Source organism: Sorex fumeus, unplaced genomic scaffold (assembly GCF_029834395.1).
Source record: "Sorex fumeus unplaced genomic scaffold, SorFum_2.1 ptg000063l, whole genome shotgun sequence".
Classification (NCBI taxonomy): domain Eukaryota; kingdom Metazoa; phylum Chordata; class Mammalia; order Eulipotyphla; family Soricidae; genus Sorex; species Sorex fumeus.
Window position 1 is genome coordinate 74,503,248 of NW_026606120.1, and position 15,559 is coordinate 74,518,806.

A 15,559-nucleotide genomic window follows, 5' to 3' on the forward strand; every position below is an offset into this window, starting at 1 on the left:
TTACCCTCAATAGCTAATGGAATGGTAAAGAAATATCTCCAATGAGAAAAATTTGTGAAAGCACATGAAAAATTTATTTATTTATTTGTTTATTTTGCTTTTTGGGTCACACCCGGTGTTGCTCAGGGGTTACTCCTGACTCTGCACTCAGGAATCACTCCTGGCGGACCATATGGGATGCTGGGAATTGAACTTGGGTTGACTGTGTGCAAGGCAAACACCCGCTGTGCTATCACTCCAGCTCCCACACAAACATTTTAAAGAGAAGACAATATCACCAATAATAGCTTGCTAAAGGAAGGTTTATTGAATACAAAGAATTGGCAACATTTTCTGCAAGTAATCAAACACATCATGGTCTTCGTGTGTGCCATTCTTCTAGGTGAATGGGAACATGCTGCCACTGCTTGCGCAAACAGAGATAATATTTCAGTAACAGAAAGACAACAGGATAGATATTTTGAAAGATTTGCTCATTTCCCCCTAGACAGACATCTCATGCCTTCTCAGAGATGATTTGGCATATGCTCTCTTCTGCACCTCAAGTTAATTGCCTTGAGATTTCTCTTCCAGAGAGTGGAGCCTGGTAGTGAGGATTTTGCTGCGCTGGTCTACTTCCTCAAGAACCTTCTTAACCACAATGGCTTTGATGGGATCTAAAAATCAAAATGAAAAAGAAGATATTAAAGACTTAAAAAGGCAAGAATATAAGCACAATACCTAAAATGTGGAAGCAATAATCCACATGCTCATCAATGAATAAACGGAGAAACAAAATGCGTGTGCACACACGCGCACACACACACACACACACACACACATACACACACAGAGGAATATTATTCAACTTTAAAAAGGATACACATTCAGACATATGCCACAACAGACATGACTCTTGAGGACATTATGCTCAATGAAGTAAGCCAGTCACAAAGAAACAAATATAGTAGGTTTCCACTTATATAAGTCACTAGAATAGATGAATGGTGATTGCTAGGGGATAGGAAGAGGGGAGAGGGATGGGGAACTATCATTAAATAGGAACTTTTAACGATATTTTCAGCTTTATAAGATGAAAAGAGTTTTAAATGGCACTGATGGTTGCAAAACACTATCAATGCACTTAATGTCACCAAAATCTGTACTCAAAGGAGTTAAGATGGCAAACTTATGTTCTGTGTATTTTACTACAATAAAGATGTAAACAAAAATGATAATAAAATATATGAATTAAAGGAATAAGAGAAACTTTATAGAGAATGAACTAGGCAGTGTGCATACATACGTAGATTCACTTCTGATGAATTTTTAAAAAATTTCCTGGTTACCCAAGCACAAAAATGTGTAAGTCTGTAACTGTACCTCATGATGTCTCACTATTAAAAATTTTTTAAAAAGTTCCTAAAACAAACAAACAAACAAACAAACAAAAAATTTTCTGATTACCCATGGTGACATGCTTGCTTTTAAAAAGCAGCAAACATTACTGAAACTAGCCATCTAGCACGCGCTGATAGCTGCTATAAATTTTTATGGTGTCTTTTCTTACTAAATCCTGGGCATATAAAATACAAGCAAGGCATTGGCAATGCCAGAGCACAGCATCAAAGCTGACTTTTACTGGAATTACCTTTGAGTTGATTTCCCATGTTTCCAGATCCATAATCTTTAGACTTGTAACTTCCAGACTTGCAAGCCCTAGGAACACATATTATTGAAAACATAACCAAGAAGAGTCATTTAGAGACAATCCTTCAGTTCTAGATTCATGAAAGCTGTTAATTCTTTTCTTTCTTTTATTTTTTAATTTTTGGGTCACACCTGATGATGCACAGAGGTCACTCCTGGCTCTGCACTCAGGAATTACCCCTGGCAGTGTTCAGGGGACCCTATAGGATGCTGGGAATTGAACCCGGGTCGACTGCAAGGCAAATGCCCTACCCTCTGTGCTATTACTCCAGCCCTGAAAGATATTCTTTCTGTCACCTGTGGCTGAGAATATTTTTACCAGAGGACACAGCTGAAGCACAGCTGAGAAGACTGTGCTTCAACATCCAGAAGTTTATTCTTCCCAGACCTTAAACCCCCAGTTTATTGCATGTGAGTTTTGTAAGAGGTAGCTAGTGTGGATTTTTGGCAATGGAGTATAAAGTTTACTACTTAGCATTCACCGCTGTAAAGGAAGTCCTACCAAGTTGACGTTCAAAGTCTAGAGATCCGCATTCTTCAGAGTTTTCAGGAAATTTCATTGTTCCTTTGAATCACCTACCCATCATCTCCACCGATCAGGAGGCAGTAGGTCTCGATTTCCTTTTCCAAGTGCACCTTGAGGTCCAGCAGCTGCTCGTACTCCAGCTTCTGGCCTTCGGTCTCGGTGCGGACCTGGTGCAGCTGCTCTTCCAGGGCCCCGATCTGCGCCTGGATCTGGGCCAGCTGTGCGCAGTAGTTACCCTCGGTCTCGGTGAGGGAGCACTCCAGAGAGTGTTTCTACCAGCAAGCAACAAAGATCCAGTGAGTGCATGGGCAGAGAGAAGCAGAAGGTTGCTTTAAGTAACCCCCACCCCAACCCCTTAACTGTCCTGTGTTGTTTGAAATCTTCCCCTGAAAAATAGTTACCATGGCTCAAAAAAAAGCAGCGCTTTCTTGGTATTGGGATACCAGCAGCTGTTGTCGTGCTCTGGATTGAATCTTATTCTCGCCTTATTTTTCCAATTTAATTGAATGAAAACTAAAGGAAGCTACTCTCAACACTTAGGGGGTTCTTTATTTAAAATAGCTTTTTCAACTCCCCCTATTCCAAACGTTACCCCAGGAGACGGTGAGAAGCCGTGGCGTGTCCTACCGTGGCCAAGAGGGACTGGAGTTCAATTTCCAGGGTCTGCAGCGTGCGCTTCATCTCTGTCAACTCGTTGCGCGCCGAGGTGGTGGCGCCCACGTCCTCGGAGATCTGCTGCTGTAGCGACGCGCTCTGCACCAGACCCGCACCCGGGAGCAAGACTTAGCATCGCTGGCATCATCCAGAGGCGCCCTGCCTTCCCCTTCCCCGCGCCAAACTCACCTTCTCGTTGAACCAGGCTTCGGCGTCCCTGCGGTTCTGCTCCGCCAGGTCCTCGTACTCGGCGCGCATGTTGTTGAGCAGCACCGTGAGGTCCACGCCGGGCGCTGCGTTCATCTCCACGTTCACGTTGCCTCCGGCCGCGCACTGCAGAACTTGCATTTCCTAGAGGCAGAAATGCGGGCACTTAGGGGTTAGGGAGTCCTCGGAGGTGTCTCCGGGAGCGGGGCAAGGGATTTTAGAGGTCATACATCCCAGGCTGGTGTGAGAACCACGCCACACTACACTTGATTTCCCCCCCCCCCCCCCCCCCCCCCCATGCAGGAGACAGAACTTTCAATGACGATGAAACAGTCACACTGAGCGACTCTTGGGTTCTTAAAGTTTTGCTCGTCCAGGCACTTCCTAATGGGCGATCAAACTGCCGCACTTAACAACTCCCAGTTGCCTGGTTTGAGTTCTGCTGCCCAGAACAAGTCTCAATACTTTTCCAAATGTTCGGTCCTTGCTGGCACTAGTTTTGATGTCTTTTCCTCTCAGCCCATCACAGCCTGGACCTGGACTGGGTGGGGAAAGTTCTAGAGCATTGAAGCAATGATAAATAAAGAGCGATACAGAAGTGGAACGTTTGCTTGGTCACTGATAAAGGAAGAAGGTGACCCTCTGAAGAATCACTGTCTGCCTATGTTCCATGGACATGGGATGAGGGTGTCATGGCAACTCAAGGGTATTCTGCTTCTGCCTTTCTTGGGGCTGGGTGAATTTGCAAAGATTGTGTCCTTTTTATCTTTTCCTGACCAGACCTTTGTTAAGTCTCTGTTTTCTCCTCTGAAAATAACACAAGACCCAGCAATACTGCCTAGCATTCAAATGCCAAATAAATGCTGGCTATGACGATGGTGATTATTATGAGAGAAGTTGGATTCAAGATGAAGTTACTGCATCTAAGGCATGTGCTGTTGGGTGCCATGAGTCTGTCTCCAAGAGGGTAAAGAGGAGACAGCTTTGCTTAGATGGTGTCAATGAAAACAGTGGAACCCACCCATGGCTCTGCATAGAACCTCCCCACCCTGACTACACCCCAAGTCCTGGGAGCATCTAAGGACTGGCATGGAGACTTTCCTCTCTATATAGCTTCCTTGAGGGTTTCTAGCATTATTTCCTCCCTGGTGACTCCTTGTCTCTTTCTTCAGAGGATTTAGTGAAAACATCCCTTGTTTAATCAGAAAACAAACAAAAAAAGATGAAAAAGGATGCATGTGTATTTTCCAATAAGTGAAATGCTAGAAAAAAATAATCGCATTTACCAGCTTCTTATTGTATAATTATCATTGACCAGAAACCGTATTTAATCCTCTGTAGCCATATAAATTCTATTCTTTAAATAGTTTTGTTCAGGAGTTTCATGACTTGGAAAACACATGACACTTTTTATTTTTAAACAAGCCTCAGGTCTAATCAAGAAATCTTTTAATCTGTTTAAAAATAGCAAGTTCAATTTTAAAGTTTTCTGAGAAAACAGTAGATTTGAAAGCAGTGGTGACTCAGTTGTAACTCGATTGTCCATTGTGGTCAATTTGGAAGTGTACTGTATATTTGGAGGCTTGCATTTTAATATAGAACTTTGATTTCAGACTCATTGCTTCAATAGCCATACCGATTAAGAATATGTATTAAGTTACTTCATGGGAAGAAATGTTTTAGTGTTTTACATCTGCCACAGTTTGACAGAAATTTAGATCTTATTTTCTTAAGATGTCTTTCATGTATATTTATTTTATCTATTAGATATAATCTTCTAAGTGTACCATTTAAACTTGGGCCATAATTATCTAGCCCAATATTGTTCTCAAAGCCCTGACTGGTCTGGAAACAGAATTCTTTTTCTTTCCCATGGGAAATTTGGTGACAGAGCAAAGGTGGATTTTTGCCACTTATAAAGTCTACTCAATTCAGGCTCTCTTACTATGGACCTTTAGTACCAGATTCTTAATTTAAGAAGTCAAGTACACTATTTTCCATTAGATGCATTGTGTTGGTAGAGGGAGAGCAATATGTAAACAGGCATATTTTACCTCCTTATGGTTCTTTTTGAGGTAGCTCATCTCCTCACTCAGGGTTTCATACTGAATCTCCAGGTCAGTCCTGCACAGTGTTATTTCATCCAGAACTCTGCGCAACCCATTGACATCCGCCTCAACACTCTGGTGAAGAGCCAGCTCATTTTCATACCTAAAAGAGCGTTCATGAGGGAGAGAGAGAGAGAGAGAGAGAGAGAGAGAGAGAGAGAGAGAGAGAGAGAGAGAGAGAGAAGAGAGGGGTGAGTGGGGTGAGTGGGAGGAGAGGGAGAGAGAGGCGTAGATGGGAGAGAAGGAGGGAGGGAAAGAGAGAGAGGAGATAGAGATAGATAGAGAGAGAGAGAGAGAGAGAGAGGACAGAAGAACAGGGGATAAAGCACTTGCCTTTTATTCCTCTGGGCCTACTTAGAATCCCCAGCACCACCTACAGTTCCCTAGGCACCCCCCAGGGGTCACTCTTGAGCTCAGAGCCAGGAATAGCTCCCCAAAGCTGGATCCAATTACTCAAAATCCCATGTTCCCCCCCCCCCCCCAAAAAGGAGTACTCATAATTGTCCAATTGTTACATGGTTGGAGAATAGCCACTAATTGCAGATTAAAATTAGAATTCTGGAATCTTTATAGTAGCAGAATTGATGTCAAAGTACATTTTTCAACTTCATTGTATAATAATCATCTTTTTATTTTGGGTGTCTTGACAGAAAAAGTACTAAAGTATCAAAAACTTGTAGAATGTATTTCATAATAAAAATATTTTTAAAAAGTCACATCCTATTAATTTTAAGTCCAAGAATCTTACAACTTTGGGTAGTAGAGTTGGCAATATCTGATGTGTGTGTGTTTTGGTGGGGGGGCAGGGGAACTCAAGAACTAAATTCAAAGGTTTTTTTAAAAATTAATTATCAGATATTATTTTCACTCTACGGATTGACTTACTTGAGTCTGAAATCATCAGCAGTCAGCCTGGCATTGTCAATCTGCAGAACCGCATTTGCATTGCTGGTGGTGGAAGCAATGATCTGGAAATGGGAAAACTGACTTTGAAAAGGCCATTTATTACAAGCAATAGTAATTTAAAAGGCATCTTCATTTTTAAGGTTAAGAAATGGGAATGACCAAAACTACTAACTAGATTGCGAATTTGGCCGGGGTGGTGGTGGTGGGGGTGGGGGGGCACGCAATTGACCTATTGAAGTTAAACAAAATTGTTTAACTATTGTTTAACTAGATCGTGAATTCAGGGGCACGCAATTGACCTATTGAAGCTACTTAACATTTATTTTCAATGCTCAACAGTAATTCCATTCAAGTAATTACAAGCAGGAATGAAAAATGATTTTAGTATTCAGTGATAAAGGAAAAGGGCATTTAGAAGTAAAGTCCAAAAAAAAATGAGAGTGAAGTAAAATTTCTTACCTGATTCTTAAGATCATCGATTATTGGGAAATATCTACTATAGTCATGATCAAGCCCACGGCAGGAACCAGGCCCGAACTTCTCATACCAGCCTTTGATCTTCTGTTCCAGGTCAGCATTGGCCTCCTCCAGGGCACGCACGTTATCCAGGTAGGATGCCAGGCGGTCATTGAGGTTTTGCATGGTCACCTTCTCGTTCCCGGAGAGGAGACCCCCCTCATTGACGGTAAAGCTGGCACAGGAACTACTTCCCCCGGCATTTGCCCCCAGTGAGCTGCTTCCAAAAGCACAGGAGAAGTTACTTCCAATTCCTGGCACGCCGCAAGCATTTCCAGCCCCGAAGCTGGCTCCCCCTGCAGAGAGCCTGAGCGACCCTGCTGTGGTGCGGGGACAGGTTCTCCTGGAACCACTGGAAAGTCGAAGAGACATGGTGTGGGACAAGCGTGTCACAGAGCTGGGTTTGTGATAGCCGGAGTTGGAATGTCTTCTCGTTGCAACGGTTTTGTGTGCCTTTTTATAGACAATTGTCAAGTGTGTAATGGATGGAATTCTGCCTACCTAGAGTGAAACATGGCTTGCCAGCCTCAGCAAGTTAGCATAATTGGATTATTTTTTCTAATTAGTAACTAACTTTGCTGGGCTCATTCTGTAGGAGGGCTGTTGCCCTCAGGTTGGTGGTTATCTGAGAAATGGGTCTGGGTGGAGCAATTGCAGGTTCCTGATTGCGTTTCTAAATTGTGGGTGAGTCATTTCTCACTTCCATCCTTAGAAGATAAAACCCCTCAGTCCACTTGGCGTCATGGTTTTGGGCCATTGTGCCAAGACAGATCTTGATATTTCTGAGACTTCCACATTTCTTCCTCCCTGATAGAGAACAGAACTGCTAACGTGGTCTCAACATCCGGGTCTTGCCTCCCCAACTCCTTGTTGACCACTGAGTTCAGTGGGCAGTTAGCTTCCTTTTTGGCTGACACACACTACATTTTGTTGACATTTACTTAAGACTGGGGATAGCTGTCCTCTATTATTCATTTTGGTAATTGGGAACACGCCCCTAATTGCTGGTATGTGTTTGGAAGGGCATTAAGTTATTCCTGACCCTGCACAATTAGAGCAAACCTGGAAGGAAATACTTCATCTGTTTTTATTTCATTGTGGTTTAGCTTAGGTGAAAGTCATCAGAGAAATAGCTATTTACTAGATGTGAATTTGCATGTATTTGTTGACTATCCTAAACACTGTGAAAAAATTGGAAAAATCTGGAAAAGGGCATTTGGAGAAATTTTCCATGAATATTTATTATTTGAGACTGTCATGCACATACTGATTCATTCGTTTATTCATTTGTATAACAAATATTTATAACACCATACATATCAGTCAGTGTTCTTAGTATTTGGAATACAGAGATGGAGAGTAGAAATTCCCTTGTACTCATGGGGCTTATCGCTAGTGGTCCCAACCACAGAACAAGCACGGTACACCAGATAAAGAGTCTTGGGGTTGCAATTTTGTTTAAGACATGTTCTCTCTCCCTTTCACTTTTTCTCTTTGTTTTCCATATTATCCCTGAATTATCTATTTCAAAAACTACTAAATGGGGGGAGGGTTATGTGAATCCTTGTCACCTTTTCAAATTACTGAGTGTGATCCCCCAGCACTGCTATGATTGATCTTTGTGAATCTCTATACTTCATATCGATTGTATGAAGTATGCAACTCCTGGTGCATCACAACCAAATGTGTGTGAGCACCACAACCATGTGTGACCCATGGACTGTGTAACAATAAAACAATAATAAAGAAAAGGGAAAAACAACCCAAATGCCCTAAATCTTTAAATGGACTTAAGTAAGGTAGTAAACCAGGATGAGAAAGCTATCCCTGTGTGTGAACGGATTCAGCGTCTGTGAGTGTAGGTGAGGTGCTTACTGTTGGCAAGGGGCAGTTAATGGAATTCCACACATGTGGGATTTATCTGCTAAGTAACTATTCTAAAGACAGTGAGATCCAGGATTCTTCCTGTCAGGAAAAGGATTTATAGATACTAGAGAAAATTAGACAAGATTGAATCTTGTGTTGGATTAGTGGCATCAAGTTATATTGTTATATTTATACAATGCAAGTTTGCACATGCACATACGTGTATATATAATGTAAATTTAGAAGTATAGCTATAATTACATGGCTATATTTATAAGTATGTACATTTAGCTCTTCCATCTCTATTTAAATATATTTATAAATGTGTGATGATCTATTGAAATTTTTTTGTTTTTGGGCCACACCCAACAGTGCTTAGGGCTTACTCCTGACTTGTGCTCAGGGATCGCTCCTGGTAGGAATTGGGAATGATATGTACTATTGTTGATCAAACTTGGATTGGCTGTGTCCAAGGCAAGTGCCCTATATACTGTACATATAATTTAAAAAAGCCCCTTAGCTCTCTCTACTGTGAGTTCCCAAGAACAACACTAGCTCAATAGCAATGATCATGACCAGAACTCAGCTCTTGATTACTAAAAATCATTCCCCACTAAGAACCCAGGTTCTGTAGGGACATGACCAATTCATGGGCCCATGAAGGAAAAGCACAAGGTAGGATAGAAATGCTCTTATTGTGATAGGAAATAAGAAAATACTTGAAGAATGTGGTATACATCAGACGAACATGGAAACAAGTTGAAGACACTCAGACAAACCAAGTATGAGATAATTTGAGCACCAAAAGAATAATGATTGTAATGGATTATAATCTACTAAATGGGACTTTAATGACGCTATAATGATATAAGTTAACAAAAAGGAAGATGGATGAAGAATGGAATGTTTATGTACTGTCAAAATACCTTCATACAGATGCTTAGGAAAAAGAATTGGACTTTTGATGGTGAACTTAATGTGTGTAAAGATGTTGGTTTATAATGGTGTACACTGAAACTTAATAAGAATATATTAGAAAAGAAATATTTGGTCTTTATCTTCACTTCTGGAGATAAATCTTTAAATCATTGGAATTTCCTAAGTGACAAGAGTAATAAAGGAGAAATACTTATTTTTGCTGTTTGTAGCTTTCAATCAGAACTGAGGTTATTTTAAGGAGATGAGAGCTGGAAAATCCCTCAATAAGGAGAGCCAACCAAGAGATTAGAAGTCAATTTTCAATTCAAACTTAATCTCTGGGAAGGTGAGAAATTCTGGGGTTTAACAAATCAACTATGGTCAATCATTTAATCAAATGTGTCTATATAATGAAACCTCTACAGAATCCTAACGCTCAGGGTTCAGAGAACTCCCAGGTTGGTGGATCATAAGGAGGAACTAGAAGGATAATGCACTGGAAGTAGGCATGGAAGCGCTGTTTCTTTTCACATATCTTGCTCTATGCCTATCTTCCATCTGGTTATTCCTGAGTTGTCTCCTTTCACAATAAATCAGTTAATAATCTAGTGAATACAAATAAATAGAGAGTAGAAGAAGAATTTTACGGTTTTGGAGCATCTTGGCAGACTCCATCTTATCCAATCATCAAAGTTAATAGCAACCCAGAGGGAAAAAATGGAATTTTATGCCACCTGATAGGTTCAATGAGATCACAGTTTCATTTCTGGAATAACCATATCTAAGATGTAGAACCCATTTGTAATCATAGGAGAATATCAGAGAAACCAAAGTAGACGTGTTTGGGGCTGGAGTGATAGCACAGTGGATAGGGCACAGTTTGCCTTGCACGAGGCCGACCCGGGTTCGATTCCCAGCATCCCATATGGTTCCCTGAGCACCGCCAGGAGTAATTCCTGAGTGCAGAGCCAGGACTAACCCCTGTGCATCACCAGGTGTGACACAAAAAGCAAAAAAAAAAAAAAAAGTAGACACGTTTACTATGTTACTAGACTGTACACATAAAAACAGTCGCAGTTGGATGTAGAAGATAGCTCAGAGGCCAAGGGGATATGCTTTACCTGAGGCAGCATCTGAGTTCAAATCCTGACACCCTATGGTCCCCCCAGCATTTCTGGGTGTGGTCCTGCAGGCCTTTGAGTGCTGCTGGGTGTGGCTTAGGGTATGGCCCTATTTTCCCTGGCATCTCAAGGCTCAGCAGCTCCAGATCCAAAACCCCTTTCTGGCCTGATTGAATGAAAATTTCTGGGAATTGAATCCACCCCTAGGGTCCCTGAGCACTGTTTGGGGAACTCTTTAAACCCTCAAATGGTCAGTTTCAAGAAAAATTGCTTCATATAGGAGAGGATACAAAGATATGTTAACTAAGAACAATGTAGAGATTCTGAACTGGATTTTGTGGGTTAGATAATAATAATATTGAGGTGCTTACTGGAGGCTGAATATATCTGAAGACTAGATGGTATTTTAAACTCTTAACTAGTTACAGTTATGTAGAAAAAGTTTTTAAAAAATTTCTAGGAGGGGGGATACTGGGATCATTGGTGGTGGAGAATGGGCACTGGTAGAGGGATGGGTACTCGATCACTGTATAACTGAAACCCAAGCACAAAATTTTGTAAGTCTACAACTGTACCTCATGGTGTTTCACTAATAAAAATTTTTTAAAAATTAAAAAGAAGAAAAATTCTAGGAGATATTCAAGTATTTCTGGGCTAGAGCATCATTTAGGTAGTTTATCCTTTTCTAAGTTTAAAATTATTTCAAGAAGAATAAAAGAATTGCAGCACATTTTTAAAATTTTTAAATTTTTTATTAGTGAGACACCATGAGGTACAGTTGTAGATTTACGAATTTTGTGCTTGGGTTTCAATTATACAATGATCAAATACCCATCCCTCCACCAGTGCCCATTTCCCACCACCACGGGTCCCAGTATCCCTCCCACCCCCATACCTCCCATCCCACCCTGCCTCTGTGACAGGGCATTCCCCTCTGTTCTCTCTTTCCTTTTGGGTGTTGTGGTTTGCAAAAGAGGCATTGAGTGGCAATCATGTTTGGTCTATAGTCTACTTTCAGCATGCTTCTCCCATCCTGGGAGGATCCTCCCAACACCCTTTATTTGGTGCTCCCTTCTCTATCTGAGCTGAATTATAGCACATTTTAAAGCTCTGCCAAGCTTCATTTTTAAGCTCTTACAAGTTTTTAATAGTAATAAACAACTTTCAATATACTATATTATTTATGTATTATCTTTATTATTTATGTATGCTAGAGAGCTAACAGCTTTCTAAAAGCTAGAAGGCTTTATTTTCTTTTATTCTTCCTTCCTGAAAACTTATTTTTGTTTCTTGCTCTATATTAGAACTATATACCTGGTACAAACAGGATAATACAAAGCTACTTGCTGATAAATTACACCTTTCCTTGGATATTAAAAATACTCTTTTCTTCCTTTGTTGTTTTGCAATTTAACCATGCTTTATTGATTGTGAACATCTTTTTATCTTGTTTTTAGTTTATCACAATATGCTCAACGTAAATTTTATTTTATCAAAATGCATTAGACTTAAAAAATTATGAACTGGTGTTTTTAATCAGTTCTGAAGGAATTTTAGCTCTTATTTAAAAAAATACTGCCTTATTCCTGCTCTCTCTCCCCTTCTCTCTCTCTCTCTTTCTCTCTCTCTCTCTCTCTCTCCCTCTCTCTCTCACATTCTTTTGAAATCCAAAAGGAGATTCCCATTTTCTATTCAAACCCATTGGTAGGTAGTGGATCCAGAGCCTGATACTTACTAAGTTTCTGGTCCTCAGATGGTGGGTACAGACAAAAATGCTATAGGAATTAAAAGAAAAACTTACATTTGAAGTGAGTGTTAATTCTATTATGTAAAAATACTACTCCCCATAAAGGGATGCAAGAGAATCATCTTACTAGCATGTGGTTAGTTTTTCTCCTCCCCAAATGGTACCATCATCTCAAAGACAGTGCCTGCTTGTCATGAGGACAGGTCTGTGGCCTGAGCTGACTTCGTGGGAGGGACCCCACACATTGGGCCCAAGAATAGCTCAAGTATGTCTGTCACAATGATCGCTTTGATAGTAGACTCATTATGTAAGCATCAAAGCAGTGAGAAGAGAGGCTCCACAAGATGAATCGCTTTGACCATATCATTGTGGAGGTTTCTCTGGGAGTCGGGGATGTTCTCTAGAGGGCATTAAAATGAGTCACAAAGAACCAGATGCCTTGTGTTCACTCTTAGAAGCATGCAATTTTCATAACTTATTAATTTTCATCACAAATTAAAATTTAATGGGAATTATGCAAAAATATAATTAAGAATTTTGTATACTATGAGCCTAAAGCAATATTACATATAGAAAATATGTTGCATTATTCTTATATTCCTGACTAGAGGAGACTTCTGTCTTCAGGCACTGCTGAAGAGTTGAGTTCTTTACAAAATTACACATTTGATGACTCAAATGATTTTCTGTAGACTAGTTTCTGACTCCACACACTTCAAGCCTTTAATCTCTTCCATGAATTACATACTTCTGGTGCCATGTGTGGTACCATCTGTTCATATCATAATATAGCTTGTTGCCCTCTACCTTTCTGCTCTGACGCTGAAAGCTGAGTCAGACAGAAGGCCCTGGGATTCTGAGAAGTCTCCCATTGAAAGAATGAGAACTTCCAAAAAGAATAACCCACTACGTTCAGCTCAACTTCCTCATGACTTGTTTTGACTTGTGTGACTCTATATGCATAGATCTATCTTAGATCAGTTCATGTCTGTTTATATGCCTGTTTTAGAACATCTTTTACTGTTTGGTTTTGGAACCCTACCTGGCCATTTTCAAGCCTTGGTCCTGGTCTTGGCTCTGTCCTCAGGGATCACTCCTGGTGGGCTCATGGGACCATATGTTGTGGGGTATCACATATGGTGGGATAGAACCTGGGTTGGTCATGCCCAAGGCAAGTACCAATCCACTGTACTATCTCTCTGGACTAAGATTTAGATCATATTTATCCACTTTTAAAATAGTACATTTGATAACAATGAATAAGAAGTTGTGTGGTCAGTCTATTTTAGTACTGTACCCCAAATACTTGTGGATATTTCAATGTCACCTGACATGAGGGAAAGTGTGATGAGCAGAAGTTTGAGTGGAAAGGGATAGCTGACTTATTCAATTATGACATAATTGGTTTTGTACATTTTACAAAGATGGCTGTATGAACATAATCCTACCTATGCTAAGGAGAGGCCCTGAAATTTAAGCTTCATTAGCACCATGATGCATTTACCTCTGTCAATAATCCTGCCTTTGGTTTGTCTATTAGCTTGTTCCCCTATTAAACCTCTTCTAAGACGTTACTGGGCCCGCTCGAGCAAATCGATGATCAACGGGAGGGCCTTTACTTTACTTTACTTCTAAGTCCCATATCTCTCCTGAATTCTGTAAGTTCAAGCCCTTTAACACATATTTTTGTTGTTGATGTTGAGACCTCTTACACCATTCTGGAGCAGATGAAATTTCTCCATTTACTTTTTTTTTCTTTTTACAAAAAATTACTTTTTAAATCCACTTACAATTCTTTCTCATTCTCTCTATATGTGTGGTTTTATAGCTTTTGGCTTCCTTAAAATAAAGTTTGGTGGGGATAGAGAGGATGAAGAAAAAATTTCAGTATACTGCTATTTTTGGAAAGAAGAAGTGTGTTCTCTGTACTGTGATTGAATAGAGCATTGAACTGATCACATTGAATAATGTGACTCCTATATCAGTACCAGAGCTTAGGGCAAATGTAAAAGACATTAGTCAGAGATAAAAAATGGCTTTCCAGATGTCCTCAGACAGGACAAATAGCATGACACTATATTTTGTCTTTTTTTTGTACTGGCTTTCTGTTATCCTTGTAGGACTAAAATCATAAATCCTGTCAGACTCTTTAGCCCATATTTTATACAAACTCCAGTGATCTATATTCTTACTGACTTAGAGTTTAAAGGGAAATAATTTCTCAGCCTGCTTTATAAAATTCTTATTTCCAAGGACTGAAGGTGATATGTATAGGATATGTTTTGTCTACTTGAGGTGTGTCTGAATAAGGGATACAGTGTTTGGTAGTTAACAATTAAGGAGGCCCAATAAAAGTTTCAGAAATATGTAGACTTTTAGTAATAATTTTTTACATTATATTTTGGAAAAGGCTGACTTTCTGGGAATGAGAATGAGCACTTAAACTTTTTATTTTTCATTTCAAGAAGTATGATTGTTTAGTTTTTATTTTTTTGACTTTTTTTGGGGGGAGGGTGTCACACCCGCAATGCTCAGGAGTTACTCCTGGTTCTGCACTCAGGGATTACTCCTGGCGGTGCTCAGGGGACCATATGGGGATTGATCTCAGGTCAGCCACATGCTAGGCTAACACCCTACCTGCTGTGCTATCATTTCGGCCCCGAAGGAGTATGATTGTTAACTAAAAATAAGTATGTTGGGGGCTAGAGACACAGGACAAGTAAGGAGCATAATTTTCACCTGGTCAATCTGGGTGTGGTCCTCAGCCTCTCGTATGGTCCTCTGAGCTCTGGCAGGAGTGATTCCTGAATATAGAGCCAGGAGTAACCCCTGAGCATCGTCAGATGTGGCACAAACAAGCAAGCAAGCACACAAACAAACAAAGAACATTGAAACCATAGTTTATGCAAGTATTGAACATAAATATCTTTTTTTTCACATTTTGTGCTACATATGGCTATGCTCAGGGCTTACTCCTGATTTTGTGCTCAGGGGTCACTCCTGGCCATGCTCGAGGGACCAGATAGGGTGCTGGGAATTGCACCTGGCCGGTTTGGCCGTGTGCAAGGTTTACGCCCTTCCTGTTACATTATATACATAATAAAGATAGGAGAGTCTAGGTGTTTTAGTTGGGAAGAGTGGGTCATAAAAATAAAAGTTAGGTATTCTTGGAAAGATTAAGAACTCTGCTGAGTATAAGGACTGAACACTGGTGGGCACCAGAGGAAGAAGGTGATTGATTCAAATGGTTATTCAAATGGCAGATTAACCAAGTGTTCTGAGTGAACTGAGATGTTAGCTC

The 15,559-nt window shown here is 40.4% G+C and overlaps 1 protein-coding gene across 2 annotated transcripts; it reads right to left on the bottom strand.

Moving 5' to 3' along the window:
• Positions 1 to 546: 546 nt before the first annotated feature.
• Positions 547 to 6,978, bottom strand: KRT25 (keratin 25). 2 transcript variants are annotated; one of them, XM_056127158.1, is made up of 8 exons: positions 6,550 to 6,978; positions 6,070 to 6,152; positions 5,131 to 5,287; positions 3,059 to 3,220; positions 2,843 to 2,968; positions 2,270 to 2,487; positions 1,616 to 1,680; positions 547 to 644 (listed from the first exon to the last, which is right to left on the bottom strand). In XM_056127158.1, the coding sequence occupies exons 1-8, from the start codon at positions 6,976 to 6,978 to the stop codon at positions 547 to 549; spliced, it is 1,338 nt and encodes a 445-aa protein (XP_055983133.1). The 2 variants fall into 2 exon arrangements, with proteins under 2 accessions (XP_055983133.1, XP_055983132.1); XM_056127157.1 differs by having other exon boundaries at positions 547 to 656; positions 1,631 to 1,698.
• Positions 6,979 to 15,559: the final 8,581 nt, after the last annotated feature.

What these genes read in the sequence shown, in the direction of transcription:
- KRT25 (XM_056127157.1), bottom strand. Translation starts at nt 6,978, where the DNA reads ATGTCTCTTCGACTTTCCAGTGGTTCCAGGAGAACCTGTCCCCGCACC. An exon ending in TCAAAAAGAACCATAAGGAG is followed by an intron (nt 3,221 to 5,130) that starts GTAAAATATGCC and finishes TTCTGCCTCTAG; the next exon opens with GAAATGCAAGTTCTGCAGTG. An exon ending in CTGATCGGTGGAGATGATGG is followed by an intron (nt 1,699 to 2,269) that starts GTAGGTGATTCA and finishes ATGTGTTCCTAG; the next exon opens with GGCTTGCAAGTCTGGAAGTT.